The 23128-nt window shown below is 43.2% G+C and overlaps 1 protein-coding gene across 2 annotated transcripts in view; it reads right to left on the bottom strand.

Moving 5' to 3' along the window:
- Positions 1 to 11936: 11936 nt before the first annotated feature.
- The window catches only part of SETD7 (SET domain containing 7, histone lysine methyltransferase), a 50835-nt gene continuing 39643 nt past the window's right edge, over positions 11937 to 23128 (bottom strand). Inside the window, exon 9 of one of the 2 annotated variants that reach the window (XM_047855196.1) lies at positions 11937 to 12357. In XM_047855196.1, coding sequence (XP_047711152.1) covers positions 12183 to 12357 — 175 coding nt within the window. In that variant the 3' untranslated portion in view covers positions 11937 to 12182. Of the gene's footprint in view, positions 12358 to 14800; positions 18732 to 23128 lie in introns of those variants that run through there. The other variant, XM_047855195.1, reaches the window with a different exon arrangement.

Below are 23128 nucleotides of genomic sequence, written 5' to 3'. Positions count from 1 at the left end.
ATTTATAACCCATGTTTTGCAGAAAACTGTGTTCTACCCAGATAGAGATTTTAAAGAGCTATATGCCATAAAACACTTTTGTTTGTTTTAAAAAATAAACACGTCCTGTTCAACTTAGTTTACTGCAGGTTTCAAATGTGTTCTGAGCTCTTTTGAAATTTGGGCTGATTTAAAAAGAAAAAAAGCTCTGGAAGTGGTGTCTTCATTTGGTGAGTCTAAGTTCAACCTGACGATGGGAATGTACATCAGCACAAGGTTTGTCTTTGAAACGTGTTAAATCATCCTTTTGCTGAAGTTCTTTTTGCTTTCCATCTTCATGTCAGAAACAGTATCAAATTCTTACCACAAGAGGGAGCTGGACCATGAAGAATTAATGGGTTGCTTTGGAACTTAAAAACGGAGAGCGCATGTGATTTGGGGTGAGACCAGTATGAGTAATGGAGGCAGAAGTCATTCCACGAGTAATTACCCCATTCTTGCAGTTGCTTATATCAAAATTCAGAGTTAGCCTTGACTCCTAACTTCCCAAGGTATTAAGCATATCCTTTTATTCTGTTACTTTGACATCAGGGGCCTTGCTGACCCTGGGCTACCAAGTCCAAGAGACGGCAAACAAGTCATGCTTTTCACATGCCCAGACACCACTGCAGGGCCCACACCGCAACCAGCTTCTTTATACTCGGCTCTTACAGGCTCTCGCACGCTGGGCCGCTATCACCCCAGGGCCAGACTCCAGACAGCTGTTGAAATTATTCAAAGTAGTCAATCTAAACCTGCTTACCCTGCCTCACCTCTTCCTTTTTCCCAAATTATAATGGAGGTCCTTGTCCACCTTTTCTCCTGCTCCCTTCTCACTGGCATTGATGCTTCCCTGTGGCTTGCCCCTGGCCGGGGCTCCGTCCTGGTGTGCTCTCTACTTTTGGGAACTGTGAATAGCCAACTGTCTTTCACTGGCACTTGTCTCCTGGTGTGTTGGCCTCACCATACCTGACTAATAATAAAATATATCTTTGAAAATAACTAACCCCATATCTTGTCTCTGCAAATCCTATTGTCTCTGCCTTTACTGTATGTCTGAGATCCAACCCCTTATCCTTGTCCCTTTGCTCCCCTCCACCGTCCTCTTGTTCTTCCTGCAGTTACCTGGCCCCATGCTCACTCTAGTCTGTTCACCTGTTAACCGCCAGACTGATAGAGTGATCGTGCAACAGCTGGAAAGCAGCTCTTACCACTCTGTCATTCAGAATACTCCAATCGATGGGCTAATAGCAATTAAAATTTTAAAAGTGTTTTCAGGGGCACCTGGGTGGCTCAGTCGGTTAAGCATCTGATTCTTGATTTTGACTCAGGGCATTATCTCATAGTTCGTGAGTTCAAGCCCCACATGGGGCTCTGCACTGACAGCACGGAGCCTGTTTGAGATTCTCTCTCTCTTCCTCTCTGTCCCTCCCTTGCTCACTTTCTCCCTCTCCCTCTCTGAAAATAAATAAATAAACATTAAAACAAAGTGTTTTTGGAACCTACAGTAAACTAAGACAAAGCTGATTTGTTTTTAGAAACAGACAAAAGGAGTTTATATCATGGGTTGATTTCCCATTACACTCTGAGTTAATAAACAAAGTCCTTAAAATGGCGTTGAAGGCCCCCAGAGATCTGGATTTCTGCTCTTCCTCTGAGCACTTGAGCACATCACCCAATCCTCTCCTTCCCAGCCACCCTGGCCCGGACACTCCACGCAAGTTCCCACCTCAGGGCTTGGCTCATTGCAGCCCTTCCTGCACCTGGAAACTCCCCAGACCCCCTGGTTTGTGCTCTCCCTTCCTCAGTGAGGGCTCCCAATCTTGCCCCTGCACGCCTCTTCCCACACTCCTTCCCCCTTCCCGGTCCCACAGCACTTTCCTGGCACCCACAGCCATTCTTTGGCTCATTTGTGACTAGTGGCCCCATGCATGTGTAAGCCCCACAAGGCAGGGACTTTGTTGTTGTTCAGTGCTGAGTTGTTAATGTCCTAGAATAGTTGGCTGTTAGATAGTAAAGCTTAAGAAATATAAGTTGAATGAATGAGCAAACTGAGAACATGATTTTTTTAAAAACTTATTGTTGAGCTAGCTAACATACAGTGTAGTTAGTCTTGGCTTCAGGAGTAGAGTCCAGTGATTCATCACTTACATACAGCACCCAGTGCCTATCCCAACAAGTGCCCTCCTCAATGCCCTCAACCCCCCACCCCCATCAACCCTCAGTTTGTTCTCTGTATTTTAAGAGTCTCTTATGATTTGCCTCCCTTTCTGTTTGCAACTTATTTTTCCTCCCCTTGCCCTATGGTCTTCTGTTAAGTTTTCAAATTCCACATATGAGTGAAATCATATGATGTCCTTCTTTCTCTGACTGCCTTATTTCACTTAGCATAATACCCTCCAGTTCTATCCACGTTGTTGCAAATGGCAAGATTTCATTCTTTTTCATCTCTGAGTGGTATTCCATCGTATACAGGTATACCACATCTTCTTTATCCATTCATCAGTTGATGGACATTTGGGCTCTTTCCATAATTTGGCTATTGTTGAAAGTGCTGCTATAAACATCGGGTTACATGTGTCCCTGTGAATCAACCCTCCTGTATCCTTTGGATAACTTCCCAGTAGTGCTATTGCTGGGTCATAGGGTAGTTCTGTTTTTAATTTTTCGAGGAACCTCCACATTGTTTTCCAGAGTGGCTGGTTCAGTTTGCGTTCCCACCAATAGTGCAAGAGGGTTCCCCTTTCTTCATATGATTGACAACATGTGTTGTTTCCTGGGTTGTTAATTTTAGCCACTCGGACCAGTGTGAGGTGATTGTAGTTTTAATTTGTATTTCCCTGATGATGAGTGATGTTGAGCATCTTTTGATGTGTCAGTTAGCCATCCGGATGTCTTCTTTGGAAAAGTGCCTATTTGTGTCTTCTGCCCATTTCTTCACTGGATTTTTTTTTTTTCAGGTGTTGAGTTTGGTAAGTTCTTTATAGATTTTTGATACAATCCTTTATCCAATATGTCATTTGCAAATAGCTTCTCCCATTCCATTGGTTGCCTTTTAGTTTTGTTGACTGTTTCCTTTGCTGTGCAGAAGCTTTTTATCTTGATGAGGTCCCAATAGTTCATGTCTGCTTTTATTTCCCTTGCCTTCGGAGACATGTCAAGTAAGAAGTTGCTGTGGCTGAGGTCAAAGAGAATGCTGCCTGCTTTCTCCTGTAGGATTTTGATGGTTTCCTGTCTCATATTTAGGTCTTTCATCCCTTTGGAATTTATTTTTGTGTATGGTGTAAGAAAGTGGTCCAGTTCCATTCTTCTGCATGTTGCTGTCCAGTTCTCCCAGCACCATTTGCTAAAGAGATTGTCTTTTTTCACTGGATACTCTTTGCTGCTTTGTCGAAGATTAGTTGGCCATATATTTGTGGGTCCATTTCTGGGCTCTCTGTTCTATTCCACTGGTCTATGTGTCTGTTTTTGTGCCAATATCATACTGTCTTGATGATTACAGCTTTGTAATACAGGCTAAAGTCTGGGATTGTGATGTCTCCAGCTTGGTTTTCTTTTTCAACATTATTTTGGCGATTCAGGGTCTTTTGTGGTTCCATACAAATTTTAGGGTTGTTTGTTCTAGCTCTGAGAAGAATGCTGGTGGAATTTTACTTGGGATTGCATTGAATGTGTAGATTGCTTTGGGTAGTATCGACACTTTAACAATATTGTTTTGACAATCCATGAGCTTGGAATGTTTTTTAATTGTTTCACATCTTCAATTTCTTTCATGAGCTTTCTATAGTTTTTAGCATATAGATCTTTCACCTCTTTGGTTAGGTTTATTCCTAGGTATTTTATGGTTCTTGGTGCAATTGTAAATGAGATCGATTCCTTGATATCTCTTTCTGTTGCTTCATTATTGGTGTATAGAAATGCAACTGATTTCTGTGCATTGATTTTATATCCTGTGACTTTGTTGAATTTATCTACCATTTCTAACAGTTTTTTGGTGGAGTCTTTCAGGTTTTCCATGTAGAGTATCATATCATCTGTGAAAAGTGAGAGTTTGACTTCTTCTTTGCCAATTTGGATACCTTTTATTTCATTTTGTTGTCTGATTGCTGATGCTAGGACTTCCAACACTATGTCGAACAACAGCGGTGAGTGTGGACATCCCTGTTGTGTTCCTGATCTCAGGGGGAAAGCTCTCAGTTTTTCCCCATTGAGGACGATATTAGCAGTGGGTCTTTTATATATGGCTTTTATGATGTTCAGGTATGTTTCTTCTATCCTGACTTTCTTGAGAGTTTTTATTAAGAAACGATGCTGTATTCTGTCAAATGCTTTTTCTGCATCTATTGACAGGATCATATGGTTCTTATCCTTTCTTCTATTAATGTGATGTGCCACATTGATCTGCGAATATTGAACCAGGCCTGCAGCCCAGGAATGAATCCCACTTGATCATGGTGAATAATTCTTTTAATATACTGTTGAATTTTATTTGCTAGTATCTTGTTGAGAATTTTTGCATCTATGTTCATCAGGGATATTGGTCTATAATTCTCCTATTTAGTAGGGTCTTTGTCTGGTTTGGGAATCAAGGTAATGCTGGTTTTATAGAATGAGTCTGGAAGCTTTCCTTCAATCTCTATTTTTTTTTTTTTTTTTTTTTGGAACAGCTTGAGAAGAATAGGTATTAACTCTGCTTTAAATGTCTGGTAGAATTCCACTGGGAAGCTGTCTGGCCCAGGACTCTTATTTGTTGGGAGATTTTTGGTAACTGATTTAATTTCTTCGCTGGTTATGGGTCTGTTCAAATTTTCTATTTCTTCCCTTTTGATTTTTGGTAGTGTGTGAGTGTCTAGGAATTTGTCCATTTGTTCCAGATTGTCCAGTTTGTTGGCATATAATTTTTCATAGTATTCTCTAATAATTGTTTGTATTTCTGTGGTATTGGTTGTGATCTCTCCTCTTTCATTAGTGATTTTATCTTAAAATTTTTTTTAATGTTTATATATTTTTGAGAGAGAGAGAGAGAGACAGAGCACAAGTGGGGGAAGGACAGAGAGAGAGAGGGAGACACAGAATCCCAAGCAGGCTCCAGGTTCCGAGGTCCCAGCAAAGAGCCCCACACAGGGCTTAAACTCAGGAACCTGAGATCATGACGTGTGCTGAAGTCGGACGATTAAACAACTGAGCTACCCAGGCACTCCTTTCACTCATGATTTTATCTATTTGGGTCCTCTCTGTTTTCTTTTTGAGAAGTCTGGGTAGGGGTTTTTCAATTTTGTTTATTCTTCCCAAAAAAACAGCTCTTAGATTCATTGATCTGTTCTGTTGGTTTTTTGATTCGATATTGTTTATTTCTGCTCTAATCTCTATGATTTCTCTTCTTTTTCTGGCATTGGGCTTTCTTTGCTGCTGTATTTCTAGTTCCTGTAGGTGTGAGGTTAGGTTCCGTATTTGGGACCTTTCTTGCTTCTTGAGATAGGCCTGGATTGCAATGTATTTTCTCTTAGGTCTAACTTTGGTTCATCCCAAAGGGTTTTGGACTGTCATGTTTTCATTTTCATTTGCTCCCATATATTTTTTAATTAATCCTTTAATTTCCTGGTTGACCCATTCATTCTTTAGTAGGATGTTCTTTAACCCCTATGTATTTGGGGGCTTTCCAAATTTTTTCTTGTGGTTGACTTCATGTTTCAGAGTGGTGTGATCTGAAAATATGCATGGTATGATCTCTATCTTTTTGTACTTGTTGAGGGCTGTTTTGTGACCCAGTATGTGATCTATTTTGGAGAATGTTCCATGTGCACTTGAGAAGAATGTGTATTCTGCTGCTTTTGGATGAAAAGTTCTGAATATACCTGTTAAGTCCCTCTGGTCTAATGTGTCATTCAGAGCCATTGTTTCCTTATTGATTTTCTGCCTAGATGGTCTGTTCATTGTTGTAAGTGGAGTATTAAAGTCACCTATAATTACAGTATTATTCTCAATAAGTTTGCTTATGTTTGTGATTAATTGATTTATATATTGCATGCTTCCACAGTGGGGACATAAACATTTACAATTGTTAGCTCTTCTCGATGGTTAGCACGTGTAATTATGATATAATGCCCTTCTTCACCTCTTGTTACAGTCTTTGTTTTAAAACCTAGTTTGTCTGATAAAAGTATGGCTACTCCAGCTTTCTTTTGACATCCAGGTGCATGATAGATGGTTCTCCATCCCCTCACTTTCAATTTTCAGGTGTCCTCAGGTCTAAAATGAGTCTGTTGTAGGCAGCATATAGACAGATCTTATTTTTTTATCCATTCTGATACCCTATGTATTTTGATTGGGCAGTTAGTCCATTTACACTCAGAGTGATTATTGAAAGATAGGGATTTAGTGTCATTGTGCTTTCTGTAGGTTTCATGATTATGGTGATGTCTCTGGTCCTTTGTAGTCTTTGCTGCTTTCCACTCACAGAGTCCCCCTCCCCCGACCTCTCTCCCGCCCCCCCCCCCCCAACCCCTTAGGATCTTCTGCATGTCTGGTTTAGTGGTCATGAACTCCTTTAGTTTTTTGTTTGGGAAAGCCTTTATTTCCCTTTCTATTCTGAATGGCAGTCTTGCCGGATAAAGGATTCTTGGCTGCATATTTCTCCTAGTCAGCACATTGAAGATTTCCTGCCACTCCCTTCTGGCTTGCCAAGTTTCAGTGGATTGGTCTGCTACTACCCTTAAATGGGTAGGTTAAGACCCATTTATCCCCAGATAAAGAGTTCTCTCTTTATCTTTGTATTTTTCCAGCTTTACTATGATATGTTGTGATGTTGACCTGTTTTTGTTGATGCTGAAGGGAGTTCTCTGTGCCTCCTGGACTTGGATGTTTGTTTCTTTCCCCAGATTAGGGAAGTTCTCAGCTCTAATTTGTTCAAATAAACCTTCTGCCCCCTTATGTCTCTCTTCTTCTTCTTCTTCTGGAACTCCTATGATATGAATACTATTTCATTTCATTGAATCACTTAGGTCTCTAATTTGCCCCTCATGGTCTAGTAATTTCCTGTCCCTCTTTTTCTCAGCTTCATTTTCCATAATTCTATCTTCTATTTCACCTATTCTCTCCTCTGCTTCTCCCATCCTTGCTGTCACTGTATCTAGTTTATTTTGCATCTCATTGACAACATTTCTTAATTCATGGCGACTATTTCTTAGGTCTTTGATCTCTGCAGCAATATCTTCTGTTGTCTTCTATGCTTTTTTCAAGTCTGGCTATTAGTCTTATGACTAATTAGTATTATGACTAATAATTATAGTCTTATGACTGTAATTCTAAATTCTTGTTCAGATATATTGTTTATATCTGTTTTGAGCAATTCTCTGGCTGTCATTTCTTCCTGGAATTTCTTTTGAGGGGAATTCTTCCATTTCATCATTTTGGCTAGGTTTCTGTCTTTTACATGTTTTAATAGTTTGTTATATGTGCAGTAAAAATGCCTGATTAAACAAACAAACAGAGCATAGAAAGGAAGAAAAAAGAAGGGAAAAGAGAAGGAAAGAAAAGAGAAAAAAACCAGACTGACATACTAAACCACAGGACAGCTGTCTGTTGGTGCCTGGGGGAGAAGCTGTCTGGTTTGGTCCGTGTCAGTCCCACTCTGGTAGATAAGCAGCTACTAGGCATGGAGGGGCAGGGTTTGGTCCTGCCTCCACCGAGGGGCCTCTGTCCTGTTCTCTGATGCCCCACCATGTTGGTGATGGGGAGAAAAATGGTGAAACTTCGATCTCTCCTCCCTGGATCAGGTGTCCCAAACCACGCTGTTCAGGCTGCCCCGGCAGAGCAGTGCCGGCATCGGTGGGCGCCTTGCCCTGCTCCACCGTCTCCTGTGTGTCCCAGATGCTCAGCTGGGATTCAAACCCTGATCCCGCACCGTGTGAACCCAGTTCTGGGGTAGCGCCACTCCGCCTAGCTGTTAAAGGCCTCTGGCTGGCGCCTGCAGGCTCTTTTCTCCTTGGGGGGGAAGCAATATACCCTGTCCCCACAGTACTCAAGGGAGGGGACTGCTCTCTCCCAGAGTGCCCCCCGAGATCACTGCTGTGCCCCGGGGCTGGCTGCCCGCCCCACTAGGTGAGCACACATGGCAGCAGCTTCGGTCTGGAGAAAGTCCTGCATCCCTGATAACTCTGATCTTCAGCTCTTAAGGCTGTTCTCAAAGTAGAAACTGTCTCTGTACTTTTCTTTCTCCTGTGGTCGAAAGATTCCCCACAGTCTGGAGAGGTTTCTCTCTTGTCCACATACAATCCCACACTTTCCGATCTCTCCCTCTCTTCCTTTTGTCTCTCCACAGAAGGGGTCCCCTCCCCTCCATGTCTATGCTGCCGGCTGCTTTCTCTCTCCCAATTCACACACACTCACCTCTGCCTCGCCAAGCTGTCTCCTAAATCCGTGATTTTTCTGTCACTCCGCAGACCGTTTCTGGGGTGTTCTAAGTGTTCTGACCTCGATACAGCTGTGCTTGAGGGACGAGGGAAGTCCCGGTCCCCCTACTTCTCTGCCATCTTGGAGAGTCCCTCAGAACCTGATTTCTCAAGTAAACACATGCTGGCTTAGTTGTTCTCACATCAGATATTTGGAGACTGCTTCATATGCACCTGCTAGCCTGTCATGTACATGAGAAGCTAGCTAGATGTTTCACTCATTGAACAGTCGAGGACACGCATTGCATACCCCGGTGTGGTCTGTCAGTGTCCACATGGTGCAGACTATGTGGGGGAATGGCGAGGGCAGGTCCTGAAGAATCAGGCCAGCTTCCCGTGACATGGTCTCTTCGTTGGGGACTTCTTGGAAGGGGAAAGTCTGGTTATGCCTGGAAAATGGCATTCTGAAACAACAGGGCCACAGTTAGTGAGCTTGTGCCACGGGTCAAAAGCAAACTTTTGTTTTGTTTCGTTTTTTTTCAGGCATCATTGTTAATGCAATTTTACACAGAAGGAAACTGAGGCACAAAGAAGTCAGGTCACGCAGTTAGGACGCGGCAGAGCTGGTTTTTTCAACCTAAGATGATGATCAAAGTTCTCTTAACCATTCTCTCCCATTCCTTCGTTCAATTTATTGAATGTTTACCATGAGCCAGCTGTTAAAGATCCATCAGTGAAGGAAACAGACTAAAATACATGCCACCTGGAGCTGACAGTCTACAGGGAGAAGACAATAGACAAGCATGATAGATACTAAATTACATAGCGAGTTAGGGGTGACACATGGTATGGAGACAAAGAAAGGAAGGTAAACTGGTTTGGGGATTCTAATTGCAATTTAAGTGGGTGGCCAAGGAAGCCCTTATTTCAGTGAAGATCTGAAGGAGGGAGAAAGCCCTGCAGCTATCTGGGAGGAAGACACCCACAGGTCCCAAGAGGGGAGCGAGCCTGGCATTTCGAAAGATAAGCAGGTGCCAGTGTCTGCACTGGAGGAAGGAGGAGGGAGGGGTAGCATGCATCATGCAATCTTTTCAATCCCCAAGCAACCCTGGGCAGCGGGTTTTATCCACATTTGCCAGAGTGCAACCTAGAGCCCAAAGTCACACAGACAGTGCCAAAGCTAACTAACACCAGGTTGACTCAAAAGCAAACAATCCATTAAAAATGGGCAGAGAACCTGAACAGACATTTTTCCAAAGAAGAAATACAGATAGCCAATCGACACATGAAAAGGTACCCAAGATCACTAAGCATCACGGAAATGCAAACCAAAGCCACAATGAGATACCACCTCACACTTGTCAGGATGGCTAAAGTCAGACAGACAAGAAAAAACAAATGTTGGCAAGGATGTGGGGAAAAGGAATCCCTCATGCACTGTGGGAGTTGTCAATTGGTGCAGCCATATGGAAAATAGTATAGAGATTCCTCAAACAATTAGAACTCGAACTACCAAATGACCCAGCAATCCCACTTCTGAGTATTTATCCAAAGAAAACCAAACGCTCATTCCAAAGATGTATGCACCCCTATGTTCACTCCAGCGTTATCTATGATAGCCAAGATATGGAAACAACTAAAATGCTCATCGATGCATGGATGAATGGATAAAGAAGACATGGTATTTATGCACAATGGAATACTGATCAGCCATTAAAAAGAATGAAATCCTGCCATTTGTGACAACATGGATGGACCTAGAAGGTATGATGCTAAGTGAAATAAGTCAGAGAAAGACAAATGCCATATGATTTCACTTTTGTGTGAAATCTAAAAAACAAAACACACACAACACACACCGACACAAAACAAACAAAATAGAAACAGACACATCAATACAGAGAACAAACTGGTGCCTGCCAGAAGGGAGAGTGTAGGCTATGGGCAAAATAGGAAAAAATAAAAATAAAAATACAAACCAAAAAATCAGTCTCACTGTAGAGCCCAGCTCCTTCCCACCACCTGGCCCTCCCTGGCCACCATCCTCGGGCAAGAACAGGGAAGTCTCGTCACTGAGGAAGCTTCACGTGGTGGAAGTGAGGAGTGAAACATAAGATGGGACAGAGAGGCTATGGCAGAAATCCAGGCAGAGAGGTGTTGGAGCTCTGGACCAGGGCAGAAAGCAATGAGAATAAAAGCATGGGAAGCTGGTCTGTGTATCCCATGGATTGGCCCAAGGAGGGACCACGGTCGGGGCTCCACGGTTGGCCGGCTAAGCAAATGATCGAGGAAAAGGAAGGCTCCGGTTATTCACTGATGGTCTTAACATGTGAAGGGCAGGAGGAGAGAGGAGATCCCACAGTTGTGGTTAAGAGAACAGCCTGGGGCCCAGCCATCCGGCTTCATACTCTGCCTCTACCACTTCCATGACTATTACTTAACTGCAAGTTACTTAACATCTCTATGCCTCAGTTTTCCCTTCTGTAAAATGGAACAATAGCAGCAGCTATAGCACATGGCTGTTAAGAAATAATCTAAATATTTAACACTGCCTTATACACTCTACATAAGTGTATCGTTTAGAACCTCTCTCATATGCACCACTTGAGAATTCTCTAAATTGATCTGAAGTAATTTAAAAATCCTTTCATTTATTTAAAGAGACTAACCTCCTTTCTTCTCTTAAGAAAATAAAGCAAAACCTGTGTCGCAGATGAGGCAGATACTGTGGGTGGTCAGCCTGTCATCTCTCCTTTCTTTCTTGCTGCCAAAACCCCAGCTTTGTTCAGGCCAACCACCCATCTCCACACAGCTATATGCTTCAGTCAGATAATCATAGCACCCCCATGGCCCTTGCTAAATGATTAGTTTAGGTTTCCTCAGTGGTAGAGACCACAGAAGAGACTTTCCTTTTTACCCACTGGATGCTGCCAAATCCGGCTGTGAGGTCTGGAACTGCAGCAGCCATGTTGTGATTGTGAGGTGAGCTGGCCCCTGAGGGCAAATCTGAGAACTGCAGAGCAGAAAGATAGGACCTGGTTGAGCTGCTGAGTGATCAACTCTAGCGTCACTCAACAGTGTCTTGCTTTGTGAGGGTCTTACACGTGCGGTAATAAATCTTTATTTCTTAAGCCATATTGAGTTGGGTTTTTATGATTCTTGTTTTTATGTTTCTTAAAGCTGGAAGCACTCTGACACTTTGAAGTAAAAATTGGGGAGCAATCTAGATAAATCCATTCATTTTTTTTTCTATGTACCCTATAAGAAGTGAAGCTCTAATTTCAAAATCATAGCTTTTGCTTTTCATAAACAAACAAAATTTTAAGAAAAACATATACCAATACATTGCAGCAGACAGAGTTTGCATTATCATTTTATATAAAAGGCAACAGTTGCTTTCTAAAATATTTTTGGGGTAGAACTTTCTTATTGAACCATCCCAAATTAGTCAGATGCTGAGCTGAAATTAAACGTCCACCACAGCAGAAGTGCCTTCTGAATGGCTGCTATCTAATTCTGGATATGACCACTGAAATAATTTCAAGTCTAATATGAACTAGCAGGCTGAACAGTCTGAAACATTAAAACCTAAAGAAAGATATTTAGTGGAAGGTACACGTGGGGACGATTACTGAGACCAAAAGAATGGGGTCTCGATCTTCCTCACCTTACCTTATTCCACAACCTTTGACTCCACACCAATTTTAATGCCCCCAAAGTTGCCTGAGCCTTCACTTTTGAGATTTTAGCTTCTTAGACTTACCCCGTTAGCATTTAAATTTTAATCTCATACCCCTCTCCCGCACAAGGAGGAAGAATACTAATATTGTGTGTTAGTGGGTGAAACTTCGCCTTAAAGATCCAGCATATGGAAGTGTCTCGATCCAAGTGATGAATCTGATCCAGCATCAGGTTGGATTTAATCATCTTACTTGCTTCGGTCTTCTTCCTAGGAGGTGTGATAAGATCAAAGACTGGGCAACTGAGGGGGATGAGATAAAACCGGAGGTCTCGACGCCTGCTTCAGTTTAATGCCTAACTGCCCGTCACATAGTACCACCCAGCTTACTCCAATCCATTGCTTTGGGTCCCTGGGCACAAGGCACAACTAATAGCAAAGTATTATTTTTACCTCCGGTGTCTTTGGCTTTTGTTCCTTGGGAATGTTGGAGGGGCAAGTTTGGGAATGCGAGCTGTGATCTGGGGAGGAGTCAGGGGTTGCCGGTTTCCTCAGCTCAAAGCTGTCCTAAGGTCTCCACAATCTACCGCAACATCTCACAAAATTCCCATTATCTTCTTTAAACCATGAGCCGAAGCTTCCCATCCTTCAGGTATTTCCCCTGATCATTTCATTTATATCCAATACCCTTAACCTTTATGTAATCAACTAGACCCTCTTGTGTGATGTTGATAATTCTTCTGGATTCATAGGTACACGTGGAATCGTGCTAAATACAAAGCTCCTAACCATTTTATACCCCTCCTCCCCTCTCCTCTAATGCTTTGAAAATGGCAAATGGCTAATCACATTTTAAAATAACTCAAAATGTAAAGGTTGGCTTAGTAATTTCGACATACAATAGACATGTCATAAGAACAATGTTACTGCCTTTCTGCCCTAGATGACAAAGAAAGACACTGACAGATGATTGTATATTTTAATACTTGCATTGTTTCTATAGCGCAATTATAGCAATCTTTAAATTTACTTTTCATTACAAATATTTGTCAAGTTTTGTTTCAGAAACATTTTTCCTACTCTCTTGCACATGCACCCAGACACACTACAAAAAAACTCATTCATAACACAGTAAGGGCAAACATTATTCATGTAAACATCTTTCATTAATTTCCCATAATTTAAAAAAATCATAGAATCATAGATCTTGAATAAGGCTCATAGATTTAGTTCAAATTCCACAAAAGACCAATCTTTTGTTAACTGTGACGGGGTTAACTTTTGGTTGCAATGAATGCTGAAAGCATACCCCTAGGTTCCAATCCTTAAACATACCTCACAACCTAATAAATGCATTTCAGGATAAAAGGAGAACGTAGAAAACCCAAGAGGAAACCTTTTGAAAGAGGGAGCTCAGACCATGAACCTGATTTCTTCTATGGTAAGCAGACATCACACACCCCTGTGGTTTCCCAATGCAAGGATCGAAGTTAATTATAGGAACCCAAAATATAACCAAGTCACTATGTTAAGATACATTGGCGTGTGTGTACATATTGCTAGTATACACAGTGAAAATTTGTCATGTTTATCATTTCTTTATATCCAGGACCGAAGCAGAGGGAAAACAAACAAACACACAACCCACTCAAGTTGAATGCCGTTACAAAGGAGTTGTTCTAGTAACGTAAGAGTCAGGAGAGTTGGGAGGTATGTCCCAGAGATGTGATTGGTCTTGATATTAAAACGACTTCTAACAACAGTGTGTAAAGTCACAGACAGAGGAAGCAAGGATTTGCATTATCCGAGGACGTCTCTCTCTGGTTGAAAGTTTGGTGCTTGCGTGCATAGTCTCCCAGAGCTGAGACGGGAAATGGACTGTGCTGAGAAATGGGCCCCTTGCCAGCGGCTCCCTCCTCCTTCCTCCCAGTGAGGCGGAGGCCAGGAGGCAGGGACTGCTGGCAAAACCGTGAAGTTCCACCCTGGGGTCTGAACCCCAACTCCACTGAGGGCAGCCTCCCTGACATGTGTGACTAGGCAGTAAGGGTGGCGGTTGATGGTGGCCAGAAAACCCAGTTCTAAGGTTCCCACGGCCACATCTGGCTTCTGATTCTGCTGCCCTGCAAAGAAATTGTGCTCCGGATAACTGCACCAGTGTCTCTAATGCCTCTAATTCACTCGCGGGCCCTCAAAGGCCTGGAGTGATGTCACTTAAAGGTGGACACACCTCCATGAGCACCTAACTTACACCAGGAAGCGGCAGAGGCACTGGGGAAGCCTACAAGCTCTCTCCACGTCAGATGCAACAACGCAGGGCAGTTGCCATCAGTCAGAGTTATTTGTAGGCTTTTGAGTTTTAAAAATCAAAATTGACCTGCATTGTATCTCAATAGACTCAGGTAATTCTCACCAAAAATTTTGTAATTTGTTTAAATAGCACTGGAATAATTCAACTTCATTTAAATATATTCATTCTACCGTGAAAATATTTCATACAAACATCTATTTACATACAAACACATTAAAATTTGTGAAAAGGGTTTCCACCCCTGTGGTTGTATGGCTTGAAATAGTTTCATTGCTTTGAATATGTCTGCACACATTTGGCAAAATAAAACTATTAAAATTTAGTAGTTTTAAAATAAAAAAGTGACAACAAGGCTCCAAATTCCTGAAGGGAAAGATCAAAGAAAACACAATCTATCAAGGTACCTCAAGTAGATGTAAATTTAATATATTTTGTGAACCTTTGATCTGTGGCAAATAAACATTACAACTATCAGTCTTGCAACATAGTTTTGCTTGTTTTTCTAAAAAAAAAAAAAAAGATGTCTGGATTCTAAATCACTACTCTTAAGACAGAAACTTGAGGCAACTGTTTTAAAACAAGGCAAAACAGAAAACTATACTTTCTTGGAAGATCTTAAATGCACTTTGTAGTGAGTGATTTAAAATTTTATATATTAAAGGAAAGTTTCTATAAAGTGCCACATACTGTCTCACTGAGAAGGCAACCCTTGAATTCACTGTTTACAGTTACTGCCATTTTAATAGTTACAATTAAATGTTGTAAATGGTTACACTTTTGCTTCCACGTTGGCCTTTCCAGGTTGTTGGTGGTAAGGAAATAGTTTTTCAAGTGTGAAGAAACCGCGGAAGGCAAATACATTTAACTACAGCCCCGGACAGGTTTAAAGAGGTCTTGAAAAACGAACTTCCTTCTTTGTTTCTCAGGTAGACCAGGGATGAAGCAGGTTAAAATAAGAATAGGTACTACGAAACTCAAGCCCTCCCTGCCTGTTGCCTCTTAATGTCATCGTTCCTTTGTGTCGGAAACTCAGTCCTTACCGTTGTCTTGTTAGTCCGTTCAAATGTCCATGTGGGACATACTCCTACAGATTAGTTCCTATTCCTAACTCTAACACAAGATAGTATTTTGTCCTAGAAAAGCTGCTAAGGAAAGATCTAGTCATGCAGGAGTTGGACCGAGACAGCTCTGAGTGAATCTCCTCCAGACGTACCCTCACGGGTGCCAGCGTGTTTTGGGAGAGCACAAAGTTATTTCTTTATTCCCCACCGCATGGAATCTTCCACAATTCTGCTGTGGTCATGATGCGACCAAAACTACCAGATTTGGCTGCTTCCTGACATGTTTCCTTCCACCGTGGATGTAAAGATTCAGTAGAGAAATACATCCCGAGGCTTTCCCTGTCACACTTCGGCTCGAATAAGGAACAAACACGTTCCTTTCTCACCCGTTAATTCCTTATGGTACCTCAAACCACCACGACTTCTTTACCTACCTACAGAACACAGTGAACCTCAACCCCCCTCTGATTCCAGTCCATGACAAAGCCTTCCATTTGGGAGTGGGGTTTGGTGGGGGGGGGGGTGTCGTGGGAGAGCAGGAGCGACAAAGCCAGGCAGAGACGCAGAGTAAATGGCCAGAGGTACGCACGGAGGGCCTCGCAAGAAAGGAGAGACGCTCAGAACAGGGAGGGAGAGGACGGAAAAGAACGAGAGAGAGAGAGAGAGAGAGAGAGGCTTGGGTGTACTTACTGTTTCCCCCGATTTGTCTGAAGGTCACAGACATACTGCTGGGTTTTAAACTGAGGGTTGTCATTACATATCTAATTTGAAAAATGGGTTAGCTGGTACTCCTTACAACTCTTCAATGCCTTATATCAAAGGAAAGAAAGGAAGAAAAAAAGATTCCATTTGAGTGGGGTAGTTCCAATAACCCATCAGGTCAGAGATTACACCCCCACTGCAGCCTCAGCAAGAATGACATTGTCCCCGGGAATGACGTCACTCCGAGGCACAGCTGTGTTGGAAGTGTGACCGGCTCCATCCTGACTCGCTCGCTGACCTGGCTCTACAGCTCAACTGGCCGAGGGCCAAGTAGAGCCATCTTTCTCCTGAAGACAGTCACTGACTTTGGGACGCATTTGAATTAAAGCACCCGTCACAATACAAGTCCCGAGACTGTCCCTCTGTCGCTGTCTACAGAATGGTCTCTTTCTACAGAGAAGAAGCTATCCTATCCTGCTGCGTTTTCATCTAAAAACCCTATTGGTTCCTTTTGCGGGAGATCTTTCTGGCAGCCCTGACCACTTCTCACCTGTGAACACTCAGCTCATCCTCCCTGAAACCACTGCCACCTGGGTGCACGCCTTGCACTGGCCACGTGCCCTGGCACTGCTGGGGCGGCGGGGGGGGGGGGGGGAGCTCCAGGATGCTGGGCCCTGCAAAGGAGGGAGGGGCCCCTTCTGTCACTGTTTGAGGGCTGAATCCTGTGTCCAGGGGCCGCCTGAACTGAAAGTTGTGAACAGCGCTGGATGGAGCACTTTTGCTAACTTCTTCCTAAGAACAACGTGCACCTGACAAGAAGGAGCAAATTCTGTCCTGTTTCTTTACTCCTCTCACCGCTACCAAGCAATCCGTGCTCAGCCAGAGCTCCGCCACTGGCTTGGAAGGCTTTCGCTCTCAAGACCAAACCGGCTCAGGTGACAGGTGCCACCACCAGCGGCTGCATTTCAGAACCACCGCTGCTCTCCAGAACTTTCCAGCTGCCTTGTGGAGGCATCTGAACAAGACATGGCTAGGGCACGTGGTGAGGGCGCTGGCAAAAGCCCAGAACTCTCCGAATTCATTCAGAGCGATCCCAGATACGTTACATACCTAACTAGCTAAACTAAAAAAACAGGGGTTTTCTCCTTATTTCTGCACTTGTGGTTACACATGGCTCGCAAAATCGCTGAAATGCTATTGATATCATTGCTTTTAAACTATACAGGTATTACTCTTAATTCACAATGCTTTGAAGCAGGTAAGTGCTTTGAAGTTACAATAATGAAGAGTTTTAGTATTAAGGTTTAGATTTGTACCTAGTGATCAGTATGTCTCTCTTAACAGTAGCAATTAAAAAAAAAAATCAACTTTTGAATTCTGTGTTAGAATTCTAGTTTGTTATTTGACTTTTGAATTCGATGCACTGTACCACAAGCCAGACTGCTCTATGTTATGTACATTTAAAGTGTACCCGAGGAGAAGAAATTACTAGTACTATTAAAGATATTGCAAAATTGCCACAGTTACTGCTTAGAAGTACTAATTTCCCTCTCTCCTTTCTTAAAGTATATATTACAACTCTTCCATAACTTAACGCAAACAACGTAAACTCATCTCTTCTCACATCTTAAAGCAAAGGTATCTTTGTTTACATGCGAGAATAATAATTCTATAATAATACCCTGGCCCTATGAGCCAGTTCTTTATATTAGGACATAATAATGAAACAATGATATAGAAAGAGCCAGAGAGACCTACGCACTGGCACGGACACGAAATCCATTTGGAAGTTTTCTCTTATAAAAGATATAGCTAAGATAGAGAATGAGACTGAGGGGTGAAATGACTCAAAAAGTGGGGTTCTGTTCGCTAGGAAAAAAAAAAACCAAAGCCATTCTATTGCAAGATACAGATCAAAGGTTAAAAGGCAAATTATACTACATTTAGAGAATAAAAATGTAGTAATTCTCTATCCTCCATACGGCACATACACCAAGTGTGAAAACACACCTGGTGTTGGCCGTAGGAAAAAACATCATGGAAAAACCACTGGCTAAAAATGACTGAAAAGCCCCCTTTCCCTTTTTCAGTCTAATCATTTGGCATCTCTGAGTGTGGTACAGATTTAGACTTGAACCACCCAAGAACATCATGCTGTGTCAAGTGTTCGACAATACCTCTCAGTAGGACGTTGTTGCAAGGCTAGCTAATTTTAAATCTGGTATGAGTAATACAGTCAAGCCTAGTTAGTATGCGAGAAAGTCGTTGCTAACGCAGCGTGAGAGGATGTGATGTCACAGCATGAGCAGTCCCTGGTTGTCCCGTTGTCGGAAAACGTAGTGCATAGATCCAAGTTTCTATTCCAGGTCTCTGAAGCCCAGGGCTGAGCCTTTCACTTCTGCTGGGTGGCCTGGAAGGCCTTTAGCTCCACCTGGTACCACTCAGGGGCTTCAGGCCCACTCTTCCCCGGGGGACTGTGGTCATAGCCGTAGGCAACGGTGAGTTCCTCATCAGCCTCCACAGCTCGGAGTGTGCGGATGCATTTGATGGGCCCAAAGCGGGGGTGGACAAACCTAGACACCAAGATGCACACAGTCATTCCTGGGCCAGACCAGGAGGTCAGAAGCAAAGCCTGGGTGCGGGTGGGGGTGGGGATAGGAATCCCCCACGAGCTCTTCCCCGGGTACCACTGGTAGGTCCTCAAGTGTGGCCCACGTATCGGCCAGCCTCAGCTTCTCACCTGCGAGCAGCTAGACGTGGAGAATCTCAGCCCCGCCCAGACCTGATCTGGAATCTGCATTTTAACAACAGCTCCAGGTGATTCATGTGCACGCTCAAGTTTAAAAATCTCTGTTCTATCTTCCTTTTTGAGCATATATGGCACTCTGTATTTATAAACCAACAATCATGGTCAACCACAAAAATCTGTCCTTAATGAGAAACTGGATCCAGAGCAGCATTTCGGCTCATGTGGCCCGTAGCAGGCGATGAGCCGGCTGTACCTTGTGGGCAAGGCTTTATCAGGGTGTTTTGGGAGCTGTAAGGAAGAGCCCTCCGGACTTTTAAAAGCAAAAAACTCTGTATTTCAACTATACAGACAGAGGAAGTGTTGTTTTCTAGCATAAAAGTAGATGAAGATTTCTTTCCAAGAGGGAAGCCTAGACCTCTCTGCCAACCTGCCTTTTAAATATTTCCCTGTGAAGCATCTTGTGAAGGGAGCAGCTGCGGGTGTCTCAGAACCTGAGGCAGGGCTAACGCTATGGCTACGTTCCTCTACCAAAGGCTCCCAACCCGGTTCACTCCCATAACACCTGCGGGAGAATAGGAGATAAGTCAGTAACAGACTTTTAGCTCACCTAACGGCTTCCGAAACCCCAAATGGATATATACATATATGTAAGGCATGGCCAAAAAGACATTTGCTTTATTTCTATATGTATTGGTCAAATAAATCTCATTCGTTTATAGTCACATTGTGAGCAAAGGACATTGAGACACCACAGGAGAAGTTTCCAGACCCTAAGTTAGATTGGCACATGCACCATGATAGGAAGTACTTGGCTAGTTCCCTCTATTGGTGGTGAGGAAAGGAGTGTGTCCGTGGTTTAGGGACATCTTTTACGTGGTGGACAAAGGAACAACCTCACCCTCACTCCCAGGGGTCTCTATGTTCACCCCACATGGGTGTCATCTTTCCTGGAAAGCACTCTTGACTCAGGGTCAGAAGACTCTGGTGTGAGTCCTGGTTCGACACATTATTACTGCCCCCTCTCAGAGAGCTTACTTCCGTATCTCTGAATCTCACTTTCCTTACCTGCAAATTCATGGTAATAGTAGTAATCCTAATCCTATTAAGAGTTGTCATTGTGACAAAATAGGATCACATATATAAAACATCTCAGACAATACTTGGCACAGAGGACTCAGCTACTCTAAGTGACTACATGTGCATTGTGTGTGAGCATGTGCACACGCACAGAATTCTCACACTGTGCCCCATCACAGACATCCATCCCTGCCCCAGGAACTCAGGAATTCCTGATGAAAATCACAACTCTTTGTCTCTAAATTAAAACATTTCATGAATAAAATAATACCCCTGGGGTGCCTGGGTGGCTCAGTCGGTTAAGCGTCCGACTTTGGCTCAGGTCATGATCTCAGGGTTTGTGAGTTCGAGCCCCACGTCGGGCTCTGTGCTGACAGCTCAGAGCCTGGAGCCTGCTTCGGGTTCTGTGTCACCCTCTCTCTCTGACCCTCCCCCGTTCATGCTCTGTCTCTCTCTGTCTCAAAAATAAATAAAGGTTAAAAAATTAAAAAAATAATAATACCCCTGAAATGGAGCTCAAGCTAATCTTCTTGTGCACTGAAAAAGTCTGGGAGAAGCCTAAGACTTCTGTTACAACCCTCTTCTATTTTCATTTTCCTACGTGTTACTGTTATTTTCAAAGAGTAGAAAATGGACACCCTGAAAAAAACTCAATTTCAGGTGCTGATTCTCCAAGGCAAGCACTAAGGCACAACAATTAAGGACACTTAGCCACTTGGACTAAGAGGTCCGAGTTTCCTGTCCACGAGTGAGGGGACGGTAACGGAAGTTGCCCCACAGAGGTACTGGGAGGACTAAATGAGGTAATTCAGGAGAAGCTGTTTGCACAGCACCAGCCTAAAGTGCTCAGAAAACGCCAGCAGCACGATTACTGGTCAAAGCAAACCTCTGCACCGAGTGGTTTGGCCCCTTGGTGACATGTTACCTATATTTACAACTAGGAAAGCAGTCCATTTGGCATTTTGTATCAGACTACAGCTTATGGGATATTGTTTTGTTTATGTCAAAGTGTGCATAATACCAATGATTTTACAGACAAATGAATGCCATGAATTGGTATCTGAAATTTTTTTTAGTGTTTATTTTTGAGAGACAAAGAGAGAGAGAGAGAGAGAGAGAGAGAGAGAGAGTGAGGGAGGGAGGGACAGAGAGAGAAACACAGAATCTGAAGCAGACTCCAGGCTCTGACCTGTCAGCGCACAGCCCAACGCGGGGCTTGAACTCACGAAGGGTGAGATCGTGACCTGAGCTGCAGTCAGAAGCTTAACCAACTGAGCCACCCAGGTACCCCATGTCTCTGAATTTTATATGATGATATATTCTTATTCAGGTAGTCTTCCCATTACCCCAAACAACTAATATTTCACATTGGACTCAAAGAAAATAACCCTGAAGAGTACAGGGACTTGATCCTGCACAAATGGTTCCCTCCCTTGTCTCCTGTGCTCTCTTCCTTTTGGGGAGAAAAATCATGTCCTTGCAATGAAATCACAGAACTAATTTGTTTTGAAAGAGCAGTCTAAGTAGCATTTATTATCGCTAGTTACCACTGCTCTAAAAGATTGTTGGTAAGCTGTGTGCAGCTTGGAACGATGCTTTGGCCTAACTCACATTGGCCACGAAAGCCTTGGAGTTAATAACAGTGTCAGTTTCATTTTACATGACACATGTCCTTTGCCATTTCTACCTGCCCTTTAAACAGCAGTTGAAGCTTCAGTACTTGTTTCTGGGTGCCAAGGGGAGCAAGTCCCTGCCAGAACAATTTTCAAGCCATCTCAGGGATGCAAGGAGGGACATTCAAATCCTGGCAATTTTCCCACAGATTAAATGCACAGGATCTAATCCTGCTTCTGTTAACAAGCAATACACTGAGGGACTGCAGGCTCTAACTGAGCAGAAAAGGTTGCATGCAGCTGCCTGGCCCCCAGGAGGATCTGGCATTCTCCAACTGAGCTAAGGAGATCAATGATGATGGTACAAGGAATCCCAACTATACCCTCCAAGGAATAGTCAGAGACGCTTCACTTTGGAAGGAGGATATTCAAGGGGTATATGAAAACTTCTAAAATATTTGTAGGGCTGCTATGGGGAAGAGAGACTGGCATAGTGCACGAGAAAGGGAAATGATTAGGGCCAAGGGCTGGCTGTTCCAGGAAACCCACTTAGTATCCACGGAAACAACATTCTAATCATCAGAGCCCAAAAGCTAGTTTCATAAAATCTTCAGTTTGTCCAGATAGCTGCCCTCAAGGGCGGCTCCCCGTCGTGGAGGTTTACAAGAACAGGTTCTACGAGCAGGTGGAAGTGGAGGCTCAAACTCTGAGAGGTAGGATTATTTGGCTTTTTAAAATAAGAGCTTTGTTGAGATGCAATTTATATACCTCATAATTCACTCATTTGAGGTATACAGTTCAGTGGGTTTCAGTCGTGCAACCATCACCACTGTCTAATTTTAGTTCCTTGCACCACCCTCAAAAGAGACCCCATGCTCATGCGCCATTAACCTCATTTCCCTCCACTCCCCCCGGCCCTGGGCAACCACTGATCTATATTCTGCCTCCATGAATTCTGCTGTGGTGGACAATTCATACCAATGGAATCATACACTATGGGCCTTATGTGACTAGCTTCTTGCACTTAGCATGATGTTTTCAAGGCTCATCCACATTGTAGCATGTGACAGTATTTCTTTCCTCTGTGTTGTCAAATAATGCGGACTCTGATTTCAGGGGTCTTTTCCAACACCGAGACCTTGTGCCCTAAGCTTTAGCGTTTTATTTTCCTCCTTCCTTTCACACCTAAAAGAGTTCACTAATCTCCACTGTGCAGAACAATTTTAATTTTTCTAGTATTTCAAGTATAACACCGCCCTTACTTTTCCAGAATGAGACAACGTAAGGACAAAAAAGCATCAGCAAAACAGCGCACACATTTCTGTAGCATTTCTACCCTTCCAAGCACTTTTCCATTTCTTGGCCTACTAAGGCCAGAGGAGGAGCTAGTTAGATTCTGAGTTTCAGGTCATAACTGTGAGGGTCCTGGGAGGGTACTTGGAGGGAGCGGCCTTCTGTGGGGCAGGATGACACCTGTTACATGCCCTCCTCAGTCTCAGGGCCCTGGCGGATAGGACCTAAGATCTGCCCT

Source organism: Prionailurus viverrinus, chromosome B1 (genome assembly GCF_022837055.1).
Source record: "Prionailurus viverrinus isolate Anna chromosome B1, UM_Priviv_1.0, whole genome shotgun sequence".
NCBI lineage: Eukaryota > Metazoa > Chordata > Mammalia > Carnivora > Felidae > Prionailurus > Prionailurus viverrinus.
This window is presented reverse-complemented; position numbering and strand designations above follow the sequence as displayed.